General features: G+C 41.4%; 1 protein-coding gene across 2 annotated transcripts in view; it reads left to right on the forward strand.

Annotated features, from left to right (window-relative positions):
- HTT (huntingtin) overlaps window positions 1-22,744 on the forward strand; it is a 114,099-nt gene that overhangs the window by 32,491 nt on the left and 58,864 nt on the right. For both annotated transcript variants that reach the window (XM_083629853.1, XM_083629852.1), the window contains 21 exons: window positions 918-1,276; window positions 2,302-2,425; window positions 2,600-2,715; window positions 3,138-3,249; window positions 4,086-4,226; window positions 5,470-5,628; window positions 5,725-5,822; window positions 6,834-6,973; window positions 7,125-7,188; window positions 7,852-7,952; window positions 9,288-9,434; window positions 10,737-10,857; window positions 11,043-11,119; window positions 13,799-13,953; window positions 15,290-15,492; window positions 16,643-16,769; window positions 18,092-18,219; window positions 18,848-18,958; window positions 20,608-20,685; window positions 20,776-20,999; window positions 22,144-22,222. In XM_083629853.1, coding sequence (XP_083485979.1) covers window positions 918-1,276; window positions 2,302-2,425; window positions 2,600-2,715; window positions 3,138-3,249; window positions 4,086-4,226; window positions 5,470-5,628; window positions 5,725-5,822; window positions 6,834-6,973; window positions 7,125-7,188; window positions 7,852-7,952; window positions 9,288-9,434; window positions 10,737-10,857; window positions 11,043-11,119; window positions 13,799-13,953; window positions 15,290-15,492; window positions 16,643-16,769; window positions 18,092-18,219; window positions 18,848-18,958; window positions 20,608-20,685; window positions 20,776-20,999; window positions 22,144-22,222 — 2,864 coding nt within the window. The remainder of the gene's footprint in view (window positions 1-917; window positions 1,277-2,301; window positions 2,426-2,599; window positions 2,716-3,137; window positions 3,250-4,085; window positions 4,227-5,469; window positions 5,629-5,724; window positions 5,823-6,833; window positions 6,974-7,124; window positions 7,189-7,851; window positions 7,953-9,287; window positions 9,435-10,736; window positions 10,858-11,042; window positions 11,120-13,798; window positions 13,954-15,289; window positions 15,493-16,642; window positions 16,770-18,091; window positions 18,220-18,847; window positions 18,959-20,607; window positions 20,686-20,775; window positions 21,000-22,143; window positions 22,223-22,744) is intronic.

Raw genomic sequence — 22,744 nt, forward strand, 5'->3', positions numbered from 1 at the left:
GAGAAATGATTTATAATGAACTGGAAAAAATGCTGAAGGTATCTTTTATTTAAAAAAAAACCCAGAATCCTTCCTTTTAGGAATAATAATTTCTGCGCATAAATCATCCTGGCAGCTGTTGTGCACATAAACAGTTTTTTTTTCTGTTTTCTGGGTACACAACGGCTGCCAGGATGATTTATGCGCAGAAATGGAAAGAAGAAACAGTTCCAACCAAGAATGAGGACTGGCAGATAAAACTGATGGAGTATGTGGAGATGGCTAAACTTGTGGGAAGAATAAGGAATCAGGAAGAAAGAACTTTTAATAAAGATGGGGGAAAGTTTGTTGAATATTTGAAAAATTATTGTAAAGAATTTAAAACATTAACAGTGTTAATTTAAAATGAGCAATAAAGATAATGTAAGGAATTTTTAAGGGGGAAATAAGGAATTAAGGCATTAATTTGGATATGCAGCAGTAAAGACAAAATAGAAGGAACCAGATATTGGGGGGAAGGGAAGTTGATTTGATGTGTATTCTTGGTTTTGTTAAATAATTTTTGTTTTGTTGTAAAACTGTAAAATGATAAATAAATTTATAAAAAAAGAACAATTCTAAGCATTGGTCTGCATTTTTAGCTTACTTTACCAGCATTAAAAAGAACCTTGTATGCTGAAAGCTCTGAACATTCAGCTTTGGCTCTGCATGGTGTTAAGTTTTATCCGTTAGGGTTAAGATGCTAGCCAAAGGCTGTTTTAGATGAAGCTTGAAAAATTAGATAGGGATATATGCATATTAGCAAGTGACTGTTAAGACATTTAGCTTACTTACTTTATTTTGTAGGTGCTTTTAGGTGTTTCTGCATCTTTATGGGTTTATCTTACCTTTTTAATGGGTTCCTGGATCTTTGTGGGTTTCCTTTACCTTTTTTTTAGCTACTATGAAGAGTGACTTAACTAGTGAAGTAGCTGCTTCATCAGCTTTGTCGACAGCTGCGCCTGCAAGTTCAGGAGCTGATTCCTCAAGCTATGACATCATAACTGAGCAACCACGTTCTCAGCACACATTGCAGACAGAGTCAGATCTGACAAGTTGTGATTTGACTTCAGCTAACAAAGGAGATGCCGATGAGGACGTTCTTAGCGGAAGCTCCAGCCAAATCAGTGCTGTCCAGTCAGACCTTCTGGTAGACTTGAATGATGGCACTCGGGCCTCCTCTCCCATTAGTGACAGCTCTCAGACAACTACAGAAGGCCCTGATTCAGCCGTCACCCCCTCTGACAGTTCTGAAATGGTGAGTGCTCAGTGAGATTCCAAGTGGTTACTGGGAAGTCTGATTCATTGCATCCCTTAGTTTTTTGGCAGAAAGCAAAGGTTTAGACATACCTGCCTCTTATCCAGTAGCACTTTAAAGGTTGCTGTTTCTTTAAACATGAGGTGGTTGGATGTCATTTTAGCACTTCTGCTGCTGCTTTATTTTTACATTACATAACTATAACCCTTCTAGACAACCAAATTGGGCAGTGAGTCAGTCTAGTTCCAAACACTGAGCAGACTAACTATACATCTTATACCTTTCAGTACTAAGAACGTTGTTGTTTAGTCGATGAATGGGGTCACGAAGAGTCGGACACGACTAATTGACTAAACAACAACAACAAATAATATTATCTCCCTACAAGGTATTCTGGCAGTGATGGGGAGGGGAAAGGACAGGAGAAGCCCCTTCTTTCTGATTCTGCCACCCGTTTAAATTAAAGCAGACAGGGACAACCTTTTTCAGCCTGATTCCCTCAGCTTTTCAGAACTGGGGATATATGTGTGCACTTAAAATCCCTTTGCACACAAACAGGGTTAAATGTGTGTCTTCTGTTAACATACCCAGGCATGCCCTAGATCTAGGATCCAAGTGCTGCTTTAATTTTTTGTTGTTATGGGAAAGAGGGCTAGTCTCAGAACATGGACCAATAGATATTGGGAGTGGCAGTCCTTTAAGTACTTGGATCCGAAACTGTTCAGAGCTTTGTTTTGTCAGTACCTACATCTTGATTTGGGGCTTGTAGTTCGCAAGCAATCAGTGCATAACTTTGAAGATCAGTGTCACATGATTCCATCTAGCTATCCCGCTTAACTGCCTGGTCATCACATTCTGGACCATCTTCAAGCTTCAAGGGGAACATTTCCAGGGCTATAGCTAGAAATGACAGCCTGAGGATTTTGTGAGATGGTGTGGAACTATAAAAGAATATGTGTGACAGACAGATTTCTAAGTTGGGATTAACTGCACTGTTAAACTGTTTTTACACTTTTACATTTTAGATTCTTGAGGGAACTGAAAGCCAGTATTCTGGAATGCAGATTGGACAGCTGCAAGATGAGGAAGATGAAACTGCAAATGTCCTCCAGGATGAGTCAGCTGAGGCTTTCAGAAATTCTTGTGTTGGTATGTTCATTATAAGGAGAAAGTCTGTGAGAAAATATTTACTGAACTGTCTCATTTAGAATGAAGCTCTCTTAGGGCATTTTTTTTTTTACTTCTAATCATAGATCCTACATATTCATATTTATTGTTTGAGGTGTATGTCAACCATCACTTTCATTGCTTTCTTTTTTTAAGCCCTTCAGCAACCCCATTTATTAAAGACCATGGGTCATAGCAGACAGCCTTCCAACAGCAGTATGGACAAATTTACATCAAAAGAAGAACTGGACCCCAATGATTATGAAAATAAGGTAAGACGGTTGTTCACATTCAAGGGTTAAGTGTATCTGAAAGCCGTTTATAATGGAATATGTCAGTGAATGGCAGGAGAATATGATCTTTTTTAGGGCCTGTCCATATAATACTTCTCAGAGCTAAGCCCTGGTTTGGCTTAGTGCTGCTTTTGAACCTGAGCTCATCGTTCATCTCCTCTGGGCAAGTGCACAAGCAGTAAGCCAAGAAAAAACCTTGGCTACAGCTCATAGTTTGTCTGAAGCAAGACAAACTGCAAGCCCAGCTTTGGAAGTAATGCTAAGCCAAACCGTAGCTTAACTCCAGATAGTGTTGCAGTAACAGGATAGAGCAAAGAGCGAAGGGCCATTATATTTGTTACCTTTGTTACAAAGAACCTATATCTTTATTACCAATATATAATTTTGCTTGTTTTTAACAGCTCTCCAGAATTAAAGGAGATATTGGTTGTTATACGGATGGAGATGCTGCTCCGCTAGTTCACTGTGTCCGTCTCCTGGCTGCCTCTTTTCTTCTTACAGGGGAGAAAGGTGGTAAGTAGTATAAATACCACTAGAAACCACCTCTTCCTGCTTCTCTCACTTAATATGGTTAATACCTGATTGGCTAAAATTCTGATTAGCAAAGAACTGAATTGAATGATTTGTTTGAAAACATAATTTAGGCTTCATAAAGCATGGTTTGTTGCTATGATTCCAACTCGCTGAAGCCATATGAAAGAAGGCAAAGTCAAGAACAGTTAAATCTGTGACAGGTTCAATAGGCCATGCACCACTATACTGGCTTTCTGCTGATGTCTTAAAGCTATGCTATAATATAACAGGTGGGCTGTGGGTTCAACAGACTTTGGCAGAGGCTGTAGCTGGCACAGTGGGATTTAGTTCAACAAACAGGGAGACGTTCCACTGTATAAGCTGTATCCATTACTAAGGACCATAGAATGTGGCGTTTGCTGATGATGTGATGGGGTATATTCAGATACACCAAGGTTTTAGGAAAGATCTGGTGAGGGCTGCAGTTCACCAGGTGATCAAGAACTGGACAGATTCCTCCAGGATACAGGAAATAGCAGTAGAATGCCCTAAAAACCTTTCTCTTTTAAGACAACATTTTCTGGAGTGGAATTAGTGTTTTTTGTCCATTTCCAATTCCGACAGTCTACTTTTTTGTTACTTTTCCCTATTTAACTACATAGCTTGACTTCATAATATTTTAAATATTACTTCCTATACTTTGTATAATGGCTTCTCATTACTGCAGTATCCAGGTGAAACTATTACAAACTGAAAGTGTGGTTGTTTTGTGTTATGCAATTAAATGAATGTTATTTCATTAAATGTATAGTCAGGTACAATTATCTTTTCTTTAGCACTGGTTCCTGATAAAGATGTAAGAGTCAGCGTAAAAGCCTTAGCAGTGAGTTGTGTAGGAGCAGCTGTCGCACTCCATCCTGAAGCTTTCTTCAGCAAACTCTATAAAATGCCTTTTGAAGCCACCAAAGAAGAGTGCGGTATGTTGAATTTCATATTGTCTTGTTTGTATTCTTGTGAAAAAATAAAACGTTTTTATTTCTGACTATTTTGAAATTTATCAGATATCTTGTCTGTAGTGAAATAGTCGTCTGTCCATAGTTGGAGCATTGCCATTATTACCGTACCTGCTGACAGGGAAGGAATGAATAAAGAAACATGTAATCAATAAATTAAAGAAGCCACTCTGCTTCAGTACCCAGAAATACATATTGAAAGAATTCCTTCCTCATGTGTAAACTAAGAATTACTATGTCATACTTTGAGGAACGCGGGGTGGCGTTCTTAGGGGACTTAGTTACTTACTTAGGGGACGCGGGTGGTGCTGTGGGTAAAACCTCAGCGCCTAGGACTTGCCGATCGTCAGGTCGGCGGTTCGAATCCCCGCGGCGGGGTGCGCTCCCGTTGTTCAGTCCCAGCGCCTGCCAACCTAGCAGTTCGAAAGCACCCCCGGGTGCATGTAGATAAATAGGGACCGCTTACTAGCGGGAAGGTAAACGGCGTTTCCGTGTGCTGTGCTGGCTCGCCAGATGCAGCTTGTCACGCTGGCCACGTGACCCGGAAGTGTCTTCGGACAGCGCTGGCCCCCGGCCTCTTAAGTGAGATGGGCGCGCAACCCCAGAGTCAGACACGACTGGCCCGTACGGGCAGGGGTACCTTTACCTTTACTTTACTTTGAGGAATAACAGCAATTCCTGTTTGGCTATAAACCACAATGAATATCTTGACAGCCCCTCGGCACTTCCAGTAAAGGTTAGGAAACTGGGATATGCTTTTTGCGGTGGCAACATGGGAATTCTCTTCTTACTTTCACGTAACTTTGGCTGTTCCCAGATAATGCTGGAGAGCTTAGTTCCAACTTTATAAATTGTTTGGAACTACTGTACACATCCTAGGTGTTTGACATTTTGCCAAAGTCAGTGGAATTTCAAAGCTGGAGATCTAAGTTTTGATTCTGTTAATTAAAAAATATAATCAACTACACCCATATTTACCTGTAACAAAAAAATGGAAGTCTAAGACTAAAGAACATTTTCTCCTTTGCATTTATTATTCATTTCTTTGATTTATTGTTTTCATGGATTTCATATCTGTTATATAATTTAAGCCCTCCTTCAGAAAAGTCTAAAAGTTTATTTCAGCACTGTGGAAAATGGCAAGAAACAGAAAGCCTATAAACCAAGACAGAGTTCTTTATTATCTGTACCTAATTTATTTTTCTAGAAGAACAGTATATAAAGGATATTGTGAATTATATTGATCATGGCGATCCCCAGATTAGAGGAGCAACTGCCATTTTATGTGGAACAATCGTTTATTCCATTCTCAGTAAATCTCGCTTTGATGTGGAAAATTGGCTAGCAAACATAAGAGCTTCAACAGGTAATAACCAGGTTAATTTGTAGAATCAGAATTTATACCATAAAATGCTTTCAATAGTTTCATTCATTCATTGTCTTTGTTTTTTCTTATTTCCAGGAAACAGCTTTTCAATAGTAGACTGTATACCCTTATTGCAAAGGACTCTGAAAGATGAGTCCTCTGTCACATGCAAACTGGCTTGTACAGCTGTACGGGTAAGCAGAAATCTCTCTAAAATATAAGATTTGAAAAGAAGAGCACATCTCTATGGTCTTGTTGCAGAGGCAGGCATTCACAAATACCGTTACGAAGCAGCCAGCAGTAAACAAAGATGCTTTTTTCCACAACCACTTTCTGCAGCACAGATTGATAGACCTTTTGCACCTTGGACTGCTGATCAACTCATGGTTCTGTGGGGTGATGCAGGATTCCATTGTCAAATAGTCTCACATGGTATAAGGCTCCTATGGTGTTGCGGAGCATATAAACTGCTAGAGCCAGGCGGTGCCCTTTCCCTGCTTTTCCTCCCCACTCCCCGTCCCCCAATCCTCCTCCAATATAATACTCCAGGAGCTTGAGCTTTTCTTCTTTTCTCCACGCCTTCTGTTTGTGTACCTTTGCTTCCTTGTTGTGTGTCCCTGTGGGGTCAACGGGCCCCCTGCTGTCCTACTGCTCTTACTGTCAAGATGTTTCTTCTAATTGTCAGCAACATTTAACCTTCCTATAATTTAAGACAGGCATAGGCAAACTCCGGCCCTCCAGATGTTTGGGACTACAATTCCCATAATCCCTGACCACTGGTCCTGTTAGCTAGGGATCATGGGAATTGTAGTCCCAAACATCGGGGGGGGGCTGGAGTTTGCCTATGCCTGATTTAAGACCTTTAGATCTAATCCTGCCCTCTTGGTCAGCAGACAAGTCTTTGCCCTCTTCTGTGCAACAGTCCTTCAGATTCTGATGGCTCATCTGCTTGATTGCTTAGTGATTTTTATTATTTTTTTGCTGCGGGAGGCTTTCTTTGTTTTCCTATTCAATGTAATAAATACTTAACTTTTATTTATTTAGATGTTGCTGTATTGATAGATTTATCATAATAGGCAGATTGTCCAGTTCAAAAATACTATGCAAATACTAAGATTGTAAGCTTTTATAAAGTTTAAATGCTATGTACTACTATGTACTAATTATACTATTTAAAACAATTAATTTTTTGTTTTCCTCCTTAGCATTGCATCATGAGTTTGTGCAGTAGCAACTATAGTGCATTAGGTTTAAAATTAATGGTTGACCTCCTTACACTGAGGAATAGTTCCTATTGGCTGGTTAGGACTGAGCTACTGGAAACCCTTGCTGAGATAGATTTTCGGTAAGTTATTATTTCAGAATTTCGTTCCCAGCTTTAATTACGTTTTTTTCTTTTAAAAATTAAGTTATAGTTGTTACTCCTTAAGGCTTTGCTTTGCTTTGCTCAACTTTTAACAATCTCTTGTACTATATTTCCCTATCTTTCATTTAAGGCTAATCAGTTTTTTGGAAGGAGGGGCTAACCACCTGCACAGAGGTGCACACCATTATACCGGAGTGAGTAATTGTTCTATTAAACTCTTCACTTTTATGGTTGTCAGGTTTACTTAACAGAAAGTAGCTATTTAATTCCATGTTGAAGCAGATGGATTTTAATGCATATGAAAAAGAGACGGGGCAGCCTGTCCCATTTCACCACCTGAGGCGAAACGGAGATCTGCTGCTGACTCACCTTGTGCTTCCGCTGCTGTCAGAATGCCTCTTTTCTCACTGAACTCTGCCAGAGCTGCGGCATTGTGGAAGGCGTTGCTACTCATCTTCTCGGCCCCAGGGCAAGGAAGACAAATGGCAGTGCCATGCACCAGAATGCCTCCATCTTGCTGGCCAGAGGGGGTCACTGCAGCAGTGGGGTGGGGTTCCACCGCTTGCTCTTCCACTGCCTGAGTCAGGTGCTTCACCCCACCTCATTGGTGAGCCAGCGCTAAAAAGAGGCTCTTACATTTTTGCATAGGATTTCCAATGTATCCTTCATGTAAAAGGTTATCTATGAATGAGATGCCTTTGAAGATGAAATTAGAATTTGTGTCTTCATTGTTTGACACATTGTGATCTCTAGTTACCATACCATCAATTTTCTTACCTTTTCAATGTGGAAATTGTAGTTAATAAACTGTTGCTAGTAGTTGTAACGTACATGTATTTGCTGTCCAATTCCTATAGCTTTTAAAACTTCAGGAACGCATGCTCAATGATGTAGTCATTTCTCTGCTTGGAGATGAAGACCCTAGAGTGAGGCACGTTGCTGCTGCAGCTTTAATAAGGTATTGGTTAAATTAAATAATTACAATAAATTAGCTTAATATGCCTTTTAAAAACATTCGGTTTGCAATTTTCTGATGCAGTCATTGGGGATTAACTTAGCATTCATATTATGTGTGATACTTGCATGCAGTAAAGGAATTGCCAGAGTAGAGAGTATTGATACATAGCACTATTCTGTTGGGTTTGGCAGACTGCAAGACTGTTTCCTGAATTTTGATGCTGCAGGACATAGTTTGGCAGTCCTTGTCTTGGAAAGAGAGACTGCAAGTCCTTTGTGAGGACTGAAAAGTGGATTTCTTTGACTTGGGGTAGAACCATATTTGAACTCCATTAGCCCATGAAAACCACTCAGTTTATTTCATGGGATGCTGGGAACAGTGACTTGGGCATTTCCTCTCACATGACCTCAGGCAGGAGCAAGGACTTGGGGGAGACAGGCACTTCCTCAGTTTTTTCTCCTGCCTGACTCAGCAAGTTGTTTCTCTTGGCTCTCCTGCTTCTTCAGATAATTTTTCAGTTTTTGATCTCATTTGATTGTTGCTTTATTTTCCCTAGTTTTCGCAACTTACCCCATGTCTTTGAGTCTTACAAATGTGTATATATACATATATTCCAAAAAATATTTTGTCCCTCCCTACCCATTTGTTTACCTCAGAAACCTTAGTTCTTCTTGTTTTTAGTTTATTTAGTTTACTTTCTTGCAGAGCGTCCCTGTATACTGCTCTCCTACAGGGTCGCTAAGCATGCTCATTTTTTTGCACGCTGCAGCTCATTTTGCCACGCGCCAGTTTATTGATCAGATTTAAAGATAAATGGAGGAAGATCTTACCCGAGGCTTCACAATTGCGGCTCACTTTCAGGGGCCACTGACTCCCTATCACCACCTCATTTTTTTGGTGATTTCACATTCTAGGAAAAGATAGTGCCATGGCTATTAGGAAGAGCCTCTTTGTGCTAGAGAGATTGCGTTGGAGCTCAGATGTGGAAGTTTACTAATAGATCTACTAATCTAAGCAGCTTTTTCTATAAAATATATTGTATGTTCCGTCAGTGCATCTATTAGTAGATGTTTGAATATGATTTGTCCATATAAGCCAAATACCTTAATGAATTAAAAATGTTGGCCATAATAAGTTTTGTAATGTCGAGTAAAATCTGAAGCATTTAAGCTTCTTTATGTTAGTCAGCCTATTAAGGCTTACAGGTAGTGTTTGCCTGTTGCTTTAAATGAATATCACACTTTGATCTTGAAGACGAGGAAGCTTGCATACAATCTAAATTTCACTATTTTTCCATAGTTGACCCTCATTGAGGCCTTCTGTTCTCTGTTTCAGGCTGGTTCCAAAGCTGTTCTATAACTGTGACCAAGGGCAAGCTGATCCAGTAGTAGCTGTGGCAAGGGACCAAAGTAGCGTCTATCTAAAGCTGCTAATGCATGAAACTCAGCCTGCTTCTCATTTTGCAGTAAGCACTATCACCAGGTAGAGTTACGCTTTATCGTCTCATTGCTTGGCAAGAAAACTATGTTGAGTCAAATTCCTGCATAACCAGCTGGACCCCATTTCTTTACAGCATTCAAAAGTTTTCACTTTGCCCTCAATAGCAGCTTCTCTTACTTTTGATAGAGGATATTTGTGCAATAAGGAATAAGGACTTGTTTTACACTGCATCTTAAGGCTTGAAGGTGGTGGTGTTGTTTTTGTGTGTGTATGTGCGTTTTTTTGGTGTTGTTTTTAAACTTTTAATTTCCAAAATAAAATTACAGAAACAAATTACATTCCGATACCATGATGTTACTGGGACGTGGGTGGCGCTGTGGGTTAAACCACAGAGCCTAGGACTTGCGGATCAGCGGTTCGAATCCCCACGACGGGGTGAGCTCCCGTTGCTCGGTCCCTGCTCCTGCCAAACTAGCAGTTCGAAAGCACGTCAAAGTGCAAGTAGATAAACAGGTACCGTTCTGGCAGGAAGGTAAACGGCGTTTCTGTGCACTGCTCTGGTTCGCCAGAAGCAGCTTAGTCACGCTGGCCACATGACCTGGAAGCTGTACGCCGGCTCCCTCGGCCAATAAAGCGAGATGAGCACTGCAACCCTAATGGTCAGGGGTACCTTTACCTTTACCTTTACCATGATGTTACACTGTGTATCTCAATAATAAATAAAAGATGCGTGTTTAGCTGTTAACAAAACTAAAACAGTTAATCCATTTCTCCTACATGCATTATCCATTAATATATCAATTTCTGCAATTTCCAAGATTTGGGTTAACCATTCTCTAATTGAGCAAGCTTCCTAGCTGGTATTAATTTTTGGTTTGTATTTTTACCCTGTGAGTATATTTGAGAAAGAGATTACCAACCTGGTGCCCGTGGTTTAAAAAATATTATAAAAATATTTTTGGGATATTTTGGCGGCAAGGGGAATGCTAGGACTCTGTGTGTCTGTTTGAGAGAGATGCACTTGAATAGAGAAAGAGGGAGGTGTGGGGTGTATATAGGTTTGTGTGTGTGATCTGTGAGAGAGCAGGATGTTATTTATTTATACCCAACCTTTTTCCCTAACGGGATTCGGGGCAGCTTGCAGATAAAAACAAGAACCGCTAAAAATACTGTATAGAAAAATCAGTCATTAAAATCCAACAACTCTGGGAATATACATCAGGCAGATCTCACATGGGACGGTGAAGATCACAAATTATATTCCATTCCTCCCTCATTCAACAAGGTACTATTCAACTTTTAAAGGAAAAAGTAACGCCTATTTATTTATTGCTTTTGTTTTAGAACATACAGAGGATATAATATACTACCAAGTCCAACAGATGTCACAATGGAAAATAACCTTTCTAGAGTTATTTCTGCAGTTTCCCATGCCTTGACAACATCATCAACAAGATCTCTAACAGTGAGTTTGTCTGGAAGTTTACCAGCTGGGTTTCTAAATATATTCAGATGTTTTTTACATCTTCTGTGTATAAAGCATTGATATCTCAAGCATCCATAATGGAGGCTAAGGGTGGGAATGCTGCGTCATGCTTCATCTTTCCCCATGTTATTGATAGAAATGTATTTTCTGTTTTGGTATTTTAGTTTGGTTGTTGTGAAGCTTTGTGTCTTCTGTCCACATCATTTCCAGTCTGCACCTGGAGTGGAGGATGGCACTGCAGGTATGTTTCTTCCTCCTCTACACAAGCCTCTAGAGTTCACGTTTACAAAAACAGAGGACCGTCATACGGTCTTATTAGCTTATTTGCCATTGAACCCTAATGAGAATGAAATTTCAAAATTAGTGTGATAGGCTGTCATATCGAGGTCTAGAAAGTCAGATAATTTTAAAAGATGGTTTAACTTAATAAGTATAAAGGTGTGAGAAACAAAAACTTTTTCCAGTGAAGAGGAATATGTGGTATTTGAGTATAAAGTGGAATAATTTTCTTTTCAGAAGTTAACATTTTATACCGCTTGCTTTTTCTGTGATACTTAGTTCCTTACTGCTCTCATCAAAGGCATGAAAACCTGCTAGAGAGAGCGGATCAGAAATGTTAATTTTAATTTTTTGTTGGGATCTTTTAAAAATTCTTAGTAGATAACTGATGTCTGTGCAAAGAATGGGGAGCCTGTGTCCCTCCCTCCAGATGTTGGTCTCGAACTCATATCTGCCCCAGTCACTATGGGAGTTGTAGTCCAACAATACCCAGAGGGGAACAAGTTCCCTATCCCTAGTCTGTATCTTTCTCTGTGCCTGTTGCCTTGTGGAGATTATACTTGCTGATGGTGGATCCTTTCTCTGCCATGAATACTTCACCAATAGAAGTTTGCATCATCTTAAATTTCTGTGCCATGTTTTAAAGTGTCAAAGTCAAAATTTAGATATTCAAGAGTGAAGATTGCTTTTAAGCTACCAATATTTGATAGTAAATACTTTCGTTTTTCTTTGTCGTCAACAGCAAAACTTGAGTGATAATCTTTACTACTAGTTTCTAGGCTAATTAATAACAGTGTTATAAAGAATTATCCAACAATTTAAGAGATATTGCTTGCTTTTTGCCTCAAAACTCAGTACCCTTTTGTAAAAGGACTGGCAGAGGCCAGAGTGTAAGAGGGTCCTTAAAAAATACCAGAGTAGGACTGCGTCCTTACTTTTCATTAACTCCTTTTTTATTTCCTTTCCCTTGTGACCTTGGGCAAGGGGGGGGGGGCTATTCCTTCACCATTGCTAGGAGGATAAAGGCATGTCTTGCTCTCACCTATGAGGCTCAGCATCTATCCATGCTGTTACAGATTACTGCACACTTAAGAGGACAACTTCAGTTGTCCTGTTCACAAATTTTAGTCAGATGACCTTCACACTTCAGACATTTTCCTTGGTTTTATAGAATGTGCTCACATCGGTTTAAGACAGATGCTTTCTATTTTTCACATTTTCCCAAAGCTCTTCTTAACTTCAGCACCTCACATCGTGAGGATGTATCCTGTGCCAATCAGAGACAAGAATGTTGATAATTTACCATGAATGGGCCTTCTAGATTGGCATACAGATATATCGACAGCCACATTCCTTCCTTTCTACCCTCCATCCCTCCTTTTGTGGTTGTCTCCCTTCTTTTAGGTCCACACTCTTAAGTGGATGCGTCAAACTGTAGTCAGTCCCAGGTAGGCTGATGAAGGAGTGGGGGGCTGCTTCTTGCCTCTCTCTCTCAGACAGCAAACTAGAATAGCAATTCCAGATACAGTCTAGTCCTCTGTGTGTGCATGTGTTGGATCCCTCTGGAACAAGCTGCTGTGGGAACCTTGGAAGATAGTTAGTTTATTTAATGATTGATGCCAGCTTTTCCGAGTACTTGATCTTGCCTGGAAGCCCCAGATGAAGGTCTAAGGAACTACACAGAGATAGCAGCATAACCTGGTTGGAACTTAATGCTATCTACCAGGCCCCATTGGACTTCTTGGACTTAGTTGGAGATGTGTACCGTATTTTTCGCCCTATAGGACGCACCGGCCCATAGGACGCACCTAGATTTTTTTTGGGGGGGGGGAATAAAGGGGGAAAAAATTATCCCCCCCCCCAGGCGCGGGGCTGGGGCGGGGGAAGCCCGAGCTTCCCCCTCCCCCAGCCCCCAGAACGGGGGCCCAGAGCCATGCGGAAGCTGCATGCAGCTTTGACATCGCTCTGGGAGCTTGTGGGGCTGGGGGAGGGGAAAGCCCTCCGCCAGCCTCCAAACCAGGTCGGGAGACAGCGGGATGGCGCGCTGCGCCTCCCCGCTGTCCCCTGAGTTTGCGGGGCTGGCGACGGGGAGGAGCAGGCTTCTCCCCCCCTCCGGCATTCTAACAAAGTCGGGGGACAGCGGGATGGCATTCCGCCTCCCCGCTGTCCCCCGAGCTTGTGGGGCTGGCGGTGGGGCTCTCCTGAAGCCTGGAGTGCACCGACCCCTCTCGCTCTCCAGGCTTCAGCGAAAGCCTGCACTCGCCCCATAGGACGCACACACATTTCCCCTTCATTTTTGGAGGGGAAAAAGTGCGTCCTATAGGGCGAAAAATACGGTATTTCCATCTTTAGCCTTTAGTCTTTAGTTCAGTTCCCCAAATGCTAAAGGGTAAGGTTGCTAGAAGGTTCACTTCATAACTTCACATGAGCTAACTTGTGTTGCACCCGTAGCTGCATTGCTTCAGGCCAGGGAACACTACAGACCACTATGGAAACTTGCTAAAATTCCAGGATGTGAGGCAGGAGCATCCTCAATATTTTATTTGCATTTTTGTGCTAACTCTCGTATATTATATTTTATTATGCATTATAGTGTATATTGCCTTTTGTGGAAACTGACTGTTCATAATTCAACTTCCAGTTTTACTCTGCTGGGTTCTACTACCGAAGACTCTCAGAAGAGTAGCACTATTGGTATGGCTGGTTTGGTTCTGTCCCTGCTTTCATCCGCTTGGTTCCCACTAGATCTTTCTGCACACCAAGATGCTTTAATACTGGCTGGAAATCTGCTTGCAGGTAGGAAGCAAGTTCAACAATGATGATTTAATCTTAATCAACAGCTTACTGCTGTCACTCAGGTTCTCTCTTCTCATTCTTTCCTTTTCCATGCACTGGTGGCATCTTATTTGGGCTGTTGCAATGTTTCGTGTATGAAACTGCCTTGAAGACTGTTCAGAAACTAATGTTTGGCAGAATACAGTAGTGTGATTATAACCTGAGACCAGATATAGAAAACATTCAATTTTTGCAGTGAATATACTAGTTACACGGGTGGCGCTGTGGTCTAAACCACTGAGCCTAGGGCTTGCCGATCGGAAAGTCGGTGGTTCGAATCCGCGCGACGGGGTGATCTCCTGTTGCTCGGTCCCAGCTCTTGCCAACCTAGCAGTTTGAAAGCACGCAGTGCAAGTAGATAAATAGGTACCGCTCTGGTAGGAAGGTAAATGGCGTTTCTGTGCGCTGCTCTGGTTTCACCAGAAGCGGCTTAGTCATGCTGGCCACATGACCCGGAAAAACTGTCTGCGGACAACCATCAGCTCCCTCAGCCAGTAAAGCGAGATGAGCGCTGCAACCCCAGAGTCGTTCGCAACTGGACTTAGCAGTCAGGGGTCCTTTTTTATACTAGTTACTGGTCCATTTCCAAGCACAATTAAAAGTTTTTTTAAACATATATATTTTAATTTTCTTTCTTCAATAAATAAAGCATTCAGATAACATCCTGCGTTTTACAACATATGCTTCAGTGGAGGTCTTTGGGGAGCAACGTGCCCTGGGTGACACTGCCCTAATTTCATTGATCATTGGTAGGGAAAAATAGCTATATTAAAATGTGAAGATGGCACTATTTATACTTTGTTCCTAGCTCCCACCCCACCTCTTGTGCCCAGCAGCCTGTGTATGCTGTTGCTTAAAACGCCAGGTGGGGTACATAATAAGATCTAACTCATCTGTGATTTGAAGCTGCCTTATCACAGCTAAGTCAAACAATTGGTCCGTTTTACTCAGTATTGTGTACACTGACTTGCAGCAGCTCTCCAGGGTTTTCTGTCAGGATCTCTGACTGCTGTCCCTGGAGATCTGGTGACTGAAGGTAGAACTTTCTGCATGCAAGGCATGTGTTCTACCACTGAGCTACGGTCCTTCCCCTAAAAAGAGGAAGGCTTTTACTCATTTATCAACCATGTGTTTTACACACACACACACACACACACACACACACACACACAACCCATGTGTGATGATAGGTAGATAGATAGAGTGAACTCTGGTAAGGGACGTTTACCTAATACATATTCAAGACTTCTTTAATATATAATTAACTTAAGGAATTTGCTGCTTGTTGCGATTTCAGCTAGTGCTTCAAAATCTTTGAAAAACCCCTGGACTACTGAAGAGGACGCCAGCGCTGGTGGTGCTAAACAGGAGGAGCCTTGGCCAGCTCTAGCAGACAGAACTCTTGTCGTTTTGGTAGAGCAAATTTTTTCCCATTTACTGAAGGTCGTCAATATTTGTGCTCATGTAATGGACGATGTTGTTCCTGGTTCAACAATAAAGGTATGGCTTTGTTTTTTTAGTGATATTGCTAAATACTTAAGCAGCAATAGTAGTATATGCTTTCCCCATTTCGTTAGGAATAACTGAAATGTCACAAAGTAGTGCAATTAAATAAACTCCAGTGTTGTCACTCGGCCATCCAGAGCCAAATTTGGAGGGCTAGGAGTGGGGAGAGAGTAAGGAAAAGTCCCATCAGATAAGCAGATGTTGCTTTTTATGGCATTGTAGTTGCTCTCAGTTAAAGGTATACACTACTATTGTCTCAGTTAAATACTACTATTGTTTATGGTTTTTTCATAATTAAAATAAATAGTTCAGTTAGATGCAGAAAGAGTTTCATCTGTTCTTTATAAAAGAATTTGATAGAATTAGGCTCTAAAGTTTTTTAAACACTTATCTGAAATGTAATGATTTGCAGTTTATGCCATTTACCGTATTTTTCGTCCCATAGGATGCTCCGTCCCATAGGATGCACCTAGTTTTTTTGGGGGGAAATAAAGGGAAAAAAAATTCCCTTTATTTCCCCCCCAAAAAGCAGGTCGGAGAAACCGAACCAGGTTGAGGAACAGTGGGATGGCGGCGCTGCGCCTCCCTGCTGTCCCCCGAGCTTGTGGGGCTGGCCGATGTCTGCCCGGCGCAAGGGGCGCTCTGCTTCAGGGCGCCTCACCCGCCGGGCGGCAGGCTGCTATCCGCAGCGTGGGGAGCCCTGTGGGGAACTCCTGCAGGGCTCCCCACGCTGCGGATGTGTTCCCGAAGCGCCGGGCGCTCTGCTTTCAGGGCACCCAACGCTCCGGGAAGCAGGCTACTATCCGCAGCCTAGACAGCCCTGCGGGAACTCCCGCAGGGCTGCCTAGGCTGCGGATGTCTTCCTGAAGCCTGGAGAGTGAGAGGGGTCGGTGCGCACCGACCCCTCTCGCTCTCCAAGCTTCAGCTAAAGCCTGCATTCGCCCCATAGGATGCACCCAGATTTCCCCTTCATTTTTGGAGGGGGAAAAGTGCGTCCTATAGGGCGAAAAATACGGTATATGCTAAAATGGTTAATGCTAAGGAGATTACAGATTGGCATGTTCCTTCTTTTCCTGCAGCATTTTGTTAATGTGCATGGTGCTCTTTGGGAACATAGTTGATTTTCCTCCCTACTTTTTTATAGGCAACTTTACCATCTCTAACAAATCCACCTTCTTTGAGTCCAATTCGGCGCAAGGGAAAAGAGAAAGATGTTGTTGAACAGACATCTGTACCAATGAGCCCTAAAAAGAGTAGTGAAAACAGCCCAGGTAGGTAGGATGAGTCTGTCAAGCTACGCGTAGAATAGCATATTAAAATTTTTGTATTTTCCAGTTCAGTTTCTCTCCCCCCACCCCCGCACTATCCTATTTCTGCTTATATAGTACAATATTTGGAAACTCTGTATCTTTTTGTTGAGTTTTCTGACAAAGCTGTTTCTTTCTAATCTTGTAATTGTTTTATAGTCAGAATAATGGGTACACATGAAGCTGGCTCATTTATTAGGTTTTTCATAGCAGACATAAGATGGTTAAATATAAAGGCCAGGTTTGCAAGTCACATTAAACCATTGTTTCTTTTTTTAAAAAAAACAACTATGATGTAAGTGATCAGCCTTGTGGAGTCCCCACCCCCTGCGGAAATTTGGTGAGTGTAGAAGGGTCTGCAGAATGCAAAAGAGAGGAAGGAGAAGTCCCTTACACAAACAGACACCTGCTCACACCATGTTGGACCTCTCCCTGCTTGATGTCTGCATTTGCACAGAATATGCTTACTGTGAGAGGGGAGTTATTTTTTTGTTTTCATTTTATTACGTGTTTTGTTTTCTCATTTTTATTTTTCTCTTGTGAACTGCCATGGGATCTTTGGATGAAGGGCAGTATGCAGATTTAATTAATAATACTTTAAAAACAGGAGCATAGGGAAAAGGCAAAATAAAATTGATCACAGATTCATAATAATACTACATGCCCATAGCAGTTTCAGATTTCGGTGGGATAAGGAAGGGTTAAATGGGTTGGGTAATGATCATTTCAGTTCTCCAACTGCTGGGCCAAATACAGCCAAAATGGCCCCATCTGTACTTGAAAGAACCCTGTGGTTTGCAGAAGTGCAACTAAGGGGGGAACTAAAGAACGGAATCCCCCCAAAACAGTCCTGTGAAGAGCATGCAAGTCCCACTTAGAATCATAGAATTGTAAAGTTGGAAGGGACCCCAAATGTCATCTAGTCCAACCCCCTACAATGCCGAAATCTCCACTAAGGCATCCATGACTGATGGCCATCCAGCCTCTGCTTAGAAGCCACCAGATTCTACCACCTTCTGAGGGAGTCTGTTGCACAAACAGCTCTTACTGTCAGAAGGTTCAGTCAGAATCTCCTCTATTGTAAATTGAAGTCATTTGTTGCAGTCCTGCTCTCCAGATCAGGAGGAAATCAGCTTGCTCCTTCTTCCATGGGACAGCCCTTTAGATATTTGAAGTGCATATATATTTAATCCACAAAGTGATTACACAGAGAATCGCCGTCATCTCTGGAGGTCAGTTCTAAGAGTTTAACACTAATAGAAATATATATATTTTTCATTAACAAGCTCCCAGGCAAACTGATGCTTCGGGTCCTGTTCCAACAAGCAAATCGTCAACACTGGGTAACTTCTATCACCTCCCTTCATATCTCAAGCTGTATGATGTTTTGAAAGCTACCCATGCTAACTATAAGGTACTATCTCCTCCTGCACTTAAATCTATCTTCCAAACATAGTGTGTCTGCATGCTCTGATGTTACTGAGTTAATTCATATTGTAAATTATATTTTCTTAGGGTTCCAAGTCATAGCTTAGCAGCAAGAATTAGAGAAGCGTATTTTTTGTTTGATTTCTTGAGCCCACTTGCTGCATAAAAACAACATACAGAATACCTAAATGAAGCATATTAAATTTAATCCACAAAATTAAATGAAGCACAGCCTTATTTCCAAACCTTTTCCTGCTTAGCTTTCAGGACCATGGGTTTCCAAATTCCGAAGCTCCTCCATCCGTCTGGATGTCACCTTTCTTACCTTTCTAGATTTGTTTCTATTTCTTTAACATAGACAAATGCAGTGAAATTAAGCAAATAAGGATTTCCCACTCCTTTTTCTTTCTGCATGGAAATGCTTCAGTTCCTAAATTATTTTTTTAGTAGGTTCTGTTTTTGATAGCAATCCTATGCCTGCCTATTAGTCTGTTGATAAGTAGTTTGATGGGGTGTATTATCAGATAACTGGTTGCAGAGTTTTACAAGCTTGCTAAATGGTTATTATGCTCTTAATTTATTATTATTATTATTATTTTGTATCGGTGGATAAGGTTACACTGGATCTCCAGAACAGCAACGAAAAGTTTGGTGGATTTCTGCGGTCTGCTTTGGATGTCCTCTCTCAGATTTTAGAGCTTGCCACTCTTCAAGATGTTGGAAAAGTGGGTTAATAATTACTTGTAATGCTTTTTAATGACTGTGTCGCTACATCAACTAGAGAAACAAGTCTTAATCATTTTACAAGTTATCCTCAGACTGGATGTGATGGTATATTTTGTTAAATAATTCCTGCCCCTATTGGTTGGTACCAGAAGTTGGCTTTAAAGATTTGGACTCCTATCATAAGAACCCCTTCAACCTCTTCTGTCCATGCCAAGATTTTTTTTTACATTTCTTTCTACTTTCAAATCCCCAAAAGTGGCTTAACAAGCAGCCTATCAGACTCTTATAAGAATGAAATGAGTCAGAAGTCTCAGGGTACATGCAAAGCTTGTCAGGTAGTTCAATGGGCCATGATTTTTGACAGAATCTAGGAGTGTGTTTGTGTGCACACGTACACCACAATGATGTCAGTTGAACTTAAGTATATGTAAACAAAGCTACGATTTGCTCATTGTTGGATCTGCCTATTCTATTTGGGGATCAATGTGTCCCCTGTTTCCAGACACAGCCCTTGTGTGTTGCATGATAAGCCATCTTTGAAACTCTGGAGAGGTTCCTTAGCAGTCTCTAGAGCAGCTGGAGGAGGTGCTATTAGAGTAGCGGTGCAAATGAAAAATAGCACTGCTTTTTGTTTCTGAATCATAGGAACAAAGGAAGCTCCTTTTATACCAGGGGTAGAGAATCTCTGGCCCGGGGCCCAAATTTAACTCGCCATGGCTCACAATTTGGCCCATGTGTGGCATCTGTTGTGGGGCAAGTAGAGACACAGATGGATTGGCTGCACAACTGCATTCCTCATGGGGGACTCGGACCACACGGCCATTCTCTGCAGAAAGCAGAGTTGAAGTCCATGCTCATCAGCTGACGAATGTTGCCTCTAACCCTCCTGAATGGGTTGTGAGACTGAGTTTCCCCATTGGGAACCTGATCACGCAGTCAGTCCCTGCAGAAAGCACCTTTGCCAGCCCTACACCCAGCGCTTTGTGCTTAGGAAGTACAGGGCAAGGGATTTTGACAGCTGAGTGAGATAGCTGGGTGGCTAATGGACAGATAAGCTGGCCCGCAGGGGTGGGGACAGATGGCAATCTGGCCCGTTGGCCCAAAAGGTTCCCTGCTTTGTATTGATTCACACCATTGATCCATCTGCTTCAGTATTGTCTGCAGTGACTAGCAGCTCTCCAGGATTTCAGACGGGTTTCTCCTATCCCTACCAGGGTATAGACTAGGGCCCCTTCTATATGCAAAGCAGATATTCTACCACTGTCCTTACAGATACCCTTAGATTTTAGGTATGCTTCACTCAGTATATGCCATCACAATGAAATGTTTAAAATACACAATTTTGAAGGACTATTTACAAGTGTTTTCACTGATCTACTTGCTGAGGTAACATTACAGAATTACAATTACTTTATAAACGCCCATGTAAAAAAATACTCTGAGAGCTATGTCACTATTATCATTGATAACAATATTTATTATTTGTTTTTTGTTCCCCTCCTGTTCCTTAATTTAATAGTTCAATATAATAAAATTGATGTGACAATAACAAGCTCCTCACATCATGTGATATGTGTGTGTGTGTAGCAGTATCTTTATAAATAAAGTCTGGCTAAACTGCAACTTTTTGAAATTTCTCTGTTTATAGTATGTTGAAGAAATTTTGGGTTATCTGAAATCCTGTTTCAACAGAGAACCAATGATGGCAACTGTATGTGTGCAACAGGTAAAAAGAAAAAAAGATTGTTTTCTTTCAACATTCTTAACCTTGTCTGAATTTGCCTAATTTCAGACTTGTTTTCCCATTTCCCCCTAGTTGCTAAAGACATTGTTTGGCACCAACTTGGCATCACAATACGATTGCTTGTCTTCAAATCCTAGCAGATCCCAAGGCAAAGCCCAGCGCCTAGGCTCTTCAAACTTGAGGCCGGGTCTTTATCATTATTGCTTCATGGCTCCTTACACACATTTTACACAGGCACTTGCTGACGCAAGCTTAAGGAATATGATGCAGGCTGAACAAGAACATGATACTTCTGGGTAAGAGTAACTTTTATCCTTTTATTTCAATAGTATTCCTTTATTTACATTACAGTGGTACCTCTGGATATGAATGGGATCCGTTCTGGAGCCCCGTTCGCATCCTGAAGTAAACGTAACACGCGACTGCGCGTGTGCGGGTCGCGTTTCGCTGCTTCCGCGCATGTGTATGACGTCATTTTGAGCATCTGCGCATGTGCGAGTGGTGAAACCTGGAAGTAATGCGCTCCGTTACTTCCGGGTCGCCGCGGAGCGCAACCCAAAAATAATCATCCCGAAGCTACTTCATACTTCAAGGTATGACTGTATATCTATCTATCTACACACACACACACACACACACACACACACACACACACAGAGTCCTTGTAATGCATAGATGAAGAGAAGCAGGATATAATACACATTTTACTGCAGTCCTATGCATGCGTACTAAAAAATAAGTGCCCCTGTGTTCAGTGGAGCTCACTCCCAGATAATTGTGAATAGGATGACTGTTACAGTGCAATCTTGTAGTTATCTACTAAGAAGTAAGACTTACTGCCATGTAAGGGACGTGAGTGGCACTGTGGCCTAAATCACCAGGCCTCTTGGGCTTGCCTATCTTAAGTTCAGAAGTCTTGCAGCCCAGGAAGTTAAAGCCATTCACATTAGCCAGCATGTGGGCATGCAAGGAAGGTCACACATGCGCTTCTTTCCATGGGTTCATAGATTCAGCAACAGGAGCTCAGATTTACTGTTTAAAGTTGTAACTAGACCACACCAGCTGGAGCCCTCTGAAAACAGAAATTCATTTTATTATGACACCCATAGATAAAGCTGATATTTTAAGGCCAGGAGCAGGAGGAAAGATTCAGAAGCCAAGCCCAAGCAGGTCACCTGTTAAATTATTTGTGTATTTACTGCACTTGTGGTGCTCCTCTTGTGTTGCAGTATAAACCACTGCAGCCTAACCACAGGCCTTCTTGAAATTAGATCAGAATAATAATAATAATAATAATAATAATAATAATAATAATAATAATAATAATATACCGACCTTCCTCCAAAGATCACAGGGTGGTTTCCACTACTCTCTGCAACAATATAGATATTCTAAAATAAATGTGCACTAATAATAAGTATTAATATTTGTTTTCTATAGGTGGTTTGATATATTGCAAAAAGTTTCTACCCAACTAAAAGCTGGCATGTCAAGTGCAGTGAAGAATCGTGCTGACAAGGTACGAGCAGAAATACATTTCTGAAGCTGTTGCTTGTTGCATTTTATACATTATGGTATTGATTTTTGTTGTTGTCACTGTTACATGGATTTTTATCATGTTTTAGCTGAAAGGAACAGAATTAGTTACATAAATGCAAGTATAAAGACAGAAATTTTCTGTGACAGCAGCAGACCTTTCTCTTTAAATGCAGGACTGCCCCATTCACTGATACAGAGGCATGTAGATCAGAGGAGATAAACCTTTTTTTCTGTGGTTTCCTTTGCCACAGACACAGAATGCTTTACCTCCCTGCTCCCAGCCCAAGCAGGACTCACTTTCATTATTAGAGCTCAATTGAGGGGAAAATATTTTGCACTGCAAACCTGTAAACCACAGCAGTCCCTGCTTTATTAAAAAATCATGGAAGACTTGCCTATAAAGAAATGAGGTTGACATTTTCCATTCTAGTTTGACCTAAGTGTTTCTAAAACGTTTCAATCCCAAACCCTATGCCAGCTTTTCACAAAATAGATTTATTGG

Source organism: Podarcis filfolensis (genome assembly GCF_964270895.1).
Source record: "Podarcis filfolensis genome assembly, chromosome: 9".
Taxonomy (NCBI): Eukaryota; Metazoa; Chordata; class Lepidosauria; order Squamata; family Lacertidae; genus Podarcis; species Podarcis filfolensis.